This window comes from Chiloscyllium plagiosum, chromosome 19, assembly GCF_004010195.1.
Source record: "Chiloscyllium plagiosum isolate BGI_BamShark_2017 chromosome 19, ASM401019v2, whole genome shotgun sequence".
Lineage (NCBI taxonomy): Eukaryota > Metazoa > Chordata > Chondrichthyes > Orectolobiformes > Hemiscylliidae > Chiloscyllium > Chiloscyllium plagiosum.
The window spans coordinates 4422657-4431013 of NC_057728.1; the positions used below are offsets into that span (position 1 = coordinate 4422657).

The following is an 8357-nucleotide window of genomic DNA, read 5'->3' on the forward strand; positions in this document are numbered from 1 at the left end:
GTGGTGGGGTCTGTCTGGAGGTGGCGGAAATGACGAAGGATGGTACGATGTACTTGCGGAATGTTTCAGAGAACACCTCTGGGACACCGGCACCAACCAACCCAATCGCCCTGTGGCTGAACACTTTAACTCCCCCTCCCACTCCGCCAAGGACATGCAGGTCCTTGGCCTCCTCCATCGCCAGACAATGGCAACACGCGCCTGGAAGAAGAGCGCCTCACCTTCCGCCTAGGAACCCTCCAACCACAAGGGATCAATGCAGATTTCTCCAGCCATCTCATTTCCCCTCCCCCCACCTTATCTCAGTCCCAACCTCGGACTCAGCACCGCCTTCTTGACCTGCAATCTTCTTCCCGACCTCTCTGGCCCCACCCCCTCCACCCCCACTCCGGCCTATCACCCTCACCTTAACCTCCTTCCACCTATCGCATTCCCAATACCCCTCCCCCAAGTCCCTCCTCCCTACCTTTTATCTTAGCCTGCATGGCACACCCTCCTCATTTCTGAAGAAGGGCTTATGCCCGAAATGCTGATTCTCCTGCTCCTTGGAAGTTGCCTGACCTGCTGCGCTTTTCCAGCAACACATTTTTCAGCTCTTGAGATAAATGACAACATTTGCTTTCTTAACTACTGACCCAACCTTGAGAGAATCCTGGACTAGCACTCCCAGATCCCTTTGTACTTGGCTTTATGAATTTTCTCACCGTTTAGAAAATAATCCATGTCTGTATTCTTTTTTCCAAAGTGCAAGACCTCGCATTTGCCCATGTTGAATTTCATCAGCCATTTCCTGGACCACTCTCCTAAACTGTCTAAATCTTTCTGCAGCCTCCCCACCTCCTCAGTACTACCTGCCTGTCCACCTAACTTCATATCATTGGCAAACTCCGCCAGAATGCCCCAGTCCCTTCATCCAGATCATTACTTTATATAAAGTGAACAGCTGCCGCTCCAACACTGAACCCTGTGAGACATCACTTGTCCGAAAAAGAACCTTTTATCCCAACACTCTGCCTTCTGTCAGACAGCCGATCCTCAATCGATGCCAGTAGCTCACCTTGAACACCATGGGCCTTCTCCGTGAGACACCTTATCAAAAGCCTTTTTGGAAGTTTAGATAGATAACATCCACTGGGTTTCCCTGGTCTAATCTACTTGTTACCTCTTCAAAGAATTTTAACAGGTTTGTCAGGCATGACCTTCCCTTACTAAATCCATATTGACTTGTTCTTCATCTGCAAGCCAGTAATTGTCAAACAATGCACAGAAAAAATTACAGGCCCAAGCAATCATAAGCATTCCACTGTGTCTACAAATTACTACCTTGTGATATAAGCTCAACAAATCTTATTGTAATAAGAAACTTAAAAAGCTGAAACGGATGCTCTTAGTTGGGCATGACAATTTATATTAAGTATGAGAGGGCAATGCATAGCAATTGCCATACGAGAAAAGTAACTTTGTAAGGACCTGGGCTAAGACATGAAAGGGAGGTTTATGGCAGGTATGTTTCATGGGGACTAAATGGCAAGAGCCTGCTTCCGATGGAACAGAGATGTTTTCATTGTCCACAGTGCTTTTAAGGAGGTTACAAACCTCAGAGGTTCTTATTGAGGAATACCTTTCTTGAGAAGCCACATTGTGTGAGTACATTACAGTTCATTTGATGGTCAAGGATATGAGGATTCAGACATCCCTTCAATAACACTTTCCTCACAAATCATCTTCTGAAATGTCCCAACCTGTACCTGCCTTTTCTGTGTCTGACTCCTACTAAGAAGGAAATACAGAAGGAGGCAGCAGAGACTACAGCTTTAACAATCCCAGCTAGACCAGGCAGCAGTGACAGCTATATAGCCTTTAGAGGGAGAAGCAACAGATGAAGATCCATCAAGGAGGTACAGAGGAAAGTGAGAACCAGGGTTTATAGGTTTCCCTGCAGTTATTTGCAAATTTGGGGATGGCAATGCCACAGAAAATTAAGAATGTCCACTGTATTATCTCAGGCAGGCTTTTGCCCAAAACGTCAATCTTCCTGCTCCTCGGATGCTGCCTGACCTGCTGTGCTTTTCCAGCAGCACTCTAACCTAGACTGTATTATCTCAGCTGAACTGATGCTCACAAAGACTAAGTGGCAACCCCATTCTACCTACTGTCAAGGTAGCCTTTATTTTATGCTAGCAGTTATCTTTGAGGGAGCCATTGGGGATGTGTGTGATATCTCCCAATAATGAACCCAGGATTTTACTTATCCCACTTTCAGCAGAGCATACCTCTTCTTTACCTATTATACCTATTACCTCAATGAAGAGAATCAAACATTAGGATTCTCACTTACCCCAAGTGCAGGGTACAAACAACTGTATCCATGTTGCTTTGGGAGCGCTCTCTCTCCAGCCTGTGGAATTATCATTACAATTGCCTCATTCCCTGAACGTTCAAATAATTTGTGGTTATGGAGGCCAAGTTTCAGATATTATCTGGTAAAACCTGGCAGGATGTCTAAGACAAATGGAATTAGGGGATGATTATATGTTGATTGATGGTAATTGGATGAAAACTTGAAGATTTTGCATATATGGTGTGCAAGTTTTAAAACTCTGATCAGAAAAGCATATGTTAAGCTTTGCCTAGCCGACATTAAACTCTGATTTGTACCAGTTATCCACGGGGGTGCCATGACTTGCATGAACTGGAGGACTTGCAGATACCTGCCTCTCTCTAAGGTCCTTGATCTAGCCAGGGATGGCTGGTTGGACACAAGTTCTCTAAACCCGGCTCGTGACACCTGTAAGGCGGATGCAGTACTAAGCTACAATGCTGTTCATGTTTTCACCATGACTATAGAATCTCCTGACGGTGAGGCTTCAATGCCAAGTCTGCTCTCATGGGGTTTCGCAGTACAGCACACAGAGCTGTCCTACATCACTGGAGTATGCTGTAGCCTGCACAATTCTTGCCACAAAGTAGAGGGGGAAATGTCCTGGATACAGATGAAACTAGGGACCAAAAGCAATCCTAGGGTGAGATGAGACTGAGGGTCAGGAGATTAATCAGGACAATTCTCTCTGGCAGGAAGAATGAACAATATTTCAAAAACCCAAGAAGCTAGAGACAAGCTTATTGCCACCCAATTCCATAATGTCCAGTTTGTTTGTTCAACACAGTTCCTCACCATCCAAGCAGCCCCTTGCTGACGTCAAGGAAATGTCTAGCAAGTTGGTTTACTGTTCTTAACTTTTTGGTTCACAAATTAAATTTTACACTATCCATGTTGATGAGTGAATGATATGTTCATTTGACCTAATATTAAAGTCGTTAAGTATAATCTGCCTTATACCACTGTTAGAGAAAATGCAACAAGATCTATGGTGTGCAAGTTGTAAAACTCTGATCAGAAAAGCATATGTTAAGCTTTGCAGAGCAGAGGCACGTTACTTAACCTGGAGAAGTGAGAGGTAATGCACTCATCAGACAGGCTGAGCCGACAAGGTATAGTAGGATTGTGGAAAGTACTGAAGATCCGAGGGACCATAGTGTGCACAGGCACATATCCCTGAAGGTAGCAGGGCAAGTAGATAAGGTAATTAAAAAGACATGTAGACATATGTCTTTATTAGCCAAGGTACAGATAGATGAAAGTGACATTATGCTGGAACTGTATAAAACGTTCGTTCGGCCATAACTGGAATTCCAATTACTACATTATAGGAAAGATATCTTCCCTATTATCTGCTGGATCTGTATGATAGCTTTTTGTGATTTAAGCATGAGGGGTTCCAAATCTTTCAGCGTGTAGCCTTCTGCATTCTTTCTCCATTAAATAATATTCAGCTTTTGTTATTTTCCATCTGTCAAGTTTTTTTGCTCACTGGATTAATCCCAGTATATGCCTTGCCAGACTCTGTTATCCCTACGATTTGCCTTCCCACCTATTTCGGCAGCATCTTAGTTTGGGTGCCAGCAATCACTGTTGACTGGCTGGCAAGCTTCAGCAAGGAAACTAATGGAATGGCAGCAATAGAGGTCAAAATCCTTTTCAGTTCAATACATTTTGAGTGATACATTTTGTCCTCCTTAGGACAATGAACAGATGATGAAAGTGAGTGGCATATATGCCTTTATGTACGCAGCTTAACTTACCATGCACATACTTTTTCTTGTTGCTGGTCCAGTAAAGGTCAATTTTCAGTGCGGAAATTGCTGTTTAACTCCTTGGTTTCTTTGACCAAGTGTTTGGTTGCCTGCTTTAATACTCCTGTGAAGCATCATACATTGCTTTACAAGCAATACATTGGTTGCTACCCACCTCTCTGGTTTAAATTTCTCTGGTTCTGGCCAGTATTTAGGGTCATAGTGGAGGACACCAACCGGAACTTCGACAGTTATCCCCGCGGGAATGAACTGTCCATTCACCAAACAATCTTTTTCACACCAGCGACCAAACCTGCAGCAAGCAACACAAGTGCTGGTTATTTTATCTCTGATCTTTACAGTTAGTAACTATGTATACAACAGTCAGTCCTCTCTTTCCCTGAAGGTACCGTATTCTAGTGTGGGTATACGAGCACCATATGTCCTTCACAGACACATTCTAACGAAGGTTTCTTTTTATTCATTAGTGAGATGTGGGCATTTCTGGCTGGCCAGAATTTATTGCCCATCTCTAGTTACTCTTGAGGAGGTGGTGTAGAGCTGCCTTCTTCAACTGCTGCAGTCCACCTGCTGTGGGTTGACCCACAATGCCATTAGAGAGGGAATTCCAGGATTTTGACCCAGCGATAGTGAAGGAATGGCGATATATTTCCAAATCAGGATAGTGAGTGGGTTGGAGGGGAACTTGAAGTTGGTGGTGTTCCAATGAATCTGCTGCCCTTGTTCCTTCACACAGAAGTGGTTGTGGGTTTGGAAGATGCTGTCTGAGAATCTTTAGTGAATTTCTGTAGTGCACCTTGTAGACAGTACACACCTGTTTTGGGTCCACTGCTGTTTGTCATTTTTATAAATGACCTGGAAGAGGACGTAGAGGATGGCTTAGTAAATTTGCAGATGACACTAAGGTCGGTACAATTGTGGATAGTGCCTAAGGATGTTGTAGGTTACAGAGGGACATAGGTAACTGCAAAGCTGGACTGAGAGGTGGCAAATGAAATTTAATGCAGAAAAGTGTGAGGTGATTCACTTTGGAAGGAGTAACAGAAATACAGAGTGCTGGGCTAATGGTAGGATTCTTCGTAGTGTAGATGAGCAGACAGATCTCGGTCTCTTGGTACACAGATCCTTGAAAGTTGCCACCCAGATTGATAGGGTTGTTAAGAAGGCATACAGTATGTTAGCTTTTGTTGTAGAGGGATTGAGTTTCGAAACCATGAGATCATGCTGCAGCTGTACAAAACTCTAGTGAGGCCACATTTGGAGTATTGCGTACAGCTGTGGTCACCGCATTATAGGAAGGATGTGGAAGCTTTGGAAAGGGTTCAGAGGAGATTTACTAGGCTGTTGTCTGGTATGGAAGGAAGGTCTTATGAGGAAAGGTTGAGGGACTTGAGGCTGTTTTCGTTTGAGAGAAGGAAGTTGAGAGGTGACTTAGTTGAGACATATAATCAGAGGGTTAGATAGGGTGGACAGTGAGAGCCTATTTTCTGGGATGGTGGTGGCTAGCACGAGAGGACATAGCTTCAAACTGAGGGGTGATAGATACAGGACAGATGTCAGAGGCAGTTTCTTTACTCAGAGAGTAATGGGGCAGGGAACGCATTGCCTGCAACAGTTGTAGACTCGCCAGCTTTGCAGACATTTAAATGGTCATTGGCTAGGCATATGGACGAGAATGGAATAGTGTAGGTTAGATGGGCTCCAGATTGGTTCCACAGAGCGCCAAAGACCCTGCACTGTGCTGTAATGTTCTGTGTTCTATGCTGCTACTGAGTATTGATGGTTGAGAGAGTGGATTTTTGTGGATGTAGAGGCAATCAAGTGTGTTGCTTTATGCTGGACGGCGTCAAGCTTCTTGAGCTCTGTTGGAGCTGCACTCATGCAGGCAAGTTACTCGATCACAACCAGGAGTGGAAAACTTTGCTGAATTTCTTTCCCCCATACTCCCACTTCCTTATGGCAAAAGGCTCTGAAAAGCGTATATTTGCACAGCTCAGCTTAGCACGCGTCAAAAATCAATCTCGACCCTTCTGGTTGGCAACACAATAATAGTGGAGTAATCCTGCACTACATTGCTTGCTGCTACGGGATGATTAGAAACCAAGCTCTCAATCTCTAATTGTACTTTATGAAAGGCTTCAATGGATAAAAAGATGAGCAAAACTGGGATTATTCTCCTTCGAGCAGAGAAGTTTAATTAAAGATTTTTTAAAATTAATTTTTGGGATGTGGGTGTCACTGGCTGGGCCTAGCATTTATTGCCCATCCCTAGTTGCCCCTTGAGAAGGTGGTGAGCTGCCTTCTTGAACTGCTGCAGTCCACTAACTGTAGGTTGACCCACAATGCCCTTAGGGAAGGAATTCCAGGACTTTGACCCAGCGATAGTGAAGGAATGGCAATATATTTTCAAGTCAGAATGGTGAGTGGCTTGGAGGGGAACTTGAAGATAGTGGTATTCCTATTCATCTGCTGCCCTCGTCCTTCTAGATGGAAGTGGTCATGGATTTGGAAGATGCTGTCTGAGGATCTTTGGTGAATTTCTGCAGTGCATCTTATAGATAGTACACACTGCCGCTACTGAGTGGAGGGAGTAGATATTTGTGGATGTAGTGCCAATCAAGTGAGCTGCTTTCTCCTGGATGGTGTCAAGCTTCTTGAGTGTTGGTGGGGCTGTACTCATCCAGGTAAGTGGGAGGTATTCTATCATATTCCTGACTTGTGTCTGTAGATGGTGGACAGGCTTTGAGAAGTATTGAGGTGAGTTACTCGTCGCAGTATTGCTGGCTTCTATCCTACTCTTGTAGCCACTGTGTTTATGTGGTTAGTGCAGTTGAGTTTCTGGTTAATGATAATGCCCAGGTTGTTGATAGTGGGGAATTGAGTGATGGTAACATCCTTGAATGCCAAAGGGCGGTGGTTAGATTGTCTCTTATTCATGATGGTCGTAGCCTGGTATTTCTATGGTGCGACTGTAACTTGCCAATTGTCAGCCCAAGCCTGGATATTGTCCAGATCTTGTTGCATTTGTACATGGACTGCTTCAGTATCTGAGGAGTCACAAATAGTGCTGAACATTGTGCAATCATCGGTGAACATCCCCATTTCTGACCTTATGATGAAGGAAAGGTCATCGATGAAGCAGCTGAAGATGGTTGGGCCTAAGACACTACCCTGAGGAACTCCTGCAGAGATGTCCTGGAACTGAGATGACTGACCTCAAACAACCACGACCATCTTCCTATGCATCAGGTATGACTCCAACTATCAAAGAGTTTGCCCCCAATACCCACTGATTCCAGTTTTGCTAGGGTTTCTTGATGCCACACTCAGTCGAATGCAGCCTTGATGTCAAGGGCTGTCACTTTACTGATGATCAACAGTAGACTGATGGGGTGGTAATTAGCTGGGTTGGATTTGTCCTGCCTTTTATGTACGAGACATACTTGGGCAATTTTCCATATTGAAGGGTAGATACCAGCGTTATAATTGTACTGGAACAGCTTGGCTAGGGGAGCGGCACATTCTGGAGCACAGGTCTTCAGTATTATTGCTGGAATGTTGTCAGGTCCCGTGGCCTTGGCAGTATCCAGTATCTCCAACTGCTTCTTGGTATCATGTGCAGTGAATCGAATTGGCTGAAGACTGATATCTGTAACGTTGGGTCCACTGGAGGAGCATATCAGGAAAGTGAGACAGAAACTGGGCAGATGGAAGCTACGGTCGCTGTCCATCGTGGGAAAAAATCTGGTGCGAGGCACTGTCATTGCTGTTATACGTGGCACAGGTCTGGCCTATTCCCAGAACCTGTGCCGCTGCAGTCACTCGGGCCATCTTCCAGTTTATATGGAGATCAAAGATGGACCGGGTCCGAAGGGACTCGCTGTACAAAGATCTGGGCAACGGGGGAAAAAATACACCCAATGCCACCCTCACCCTGATGGCCACCTTTGTGTGTGGCTACATCAAGCTGTGCGTGGATCCCCGGTACGCAAACACCAAGTGTCACTACGTACTGAGGTTCTACCTGTCCCCAGTGTTGTGAAGGATGGGCCTGGCCTCGCTGCCGCGGAACGCTCCGAGTAGTTGGACCGTTCCGTATCACCTGTCCTTTGTGGAGAAATTTATGAAGAAAAACACCTTTGACCACAAGTCCATCAGGAAGTGGTCAGCACATAGTGTCCTTGAGACCCTTCGGGAAAAGG

At 45.0% G+C, this 8357-nt stretch overlaps 1 protein-coding gene across 2 annotated transcripts in view; it reads right to left on the reverse strand.

Moving 5' to 3' along the window:
• Nucleotides 1–8357, reverse strand: part of tbxas1 (thromboxane A synthase 1 (platelet)) — a 157983-nt gene that overhangs the window by 15422 nt on the left and 134204 nt on the right. For both annotated transcript variants that reach the window (XM_043708955.1, XM_043708954.1), the window contains one exon: nucleotides 4310–4447. In XM_043708955.1, the coding sequence (XP_043564890.1) occupies nucleotides 4310–4447 (138 nt within the window). The remainder of the gene's footprint in view (nucleotides 1–4309; nucleotides 4448–8357) is intronic.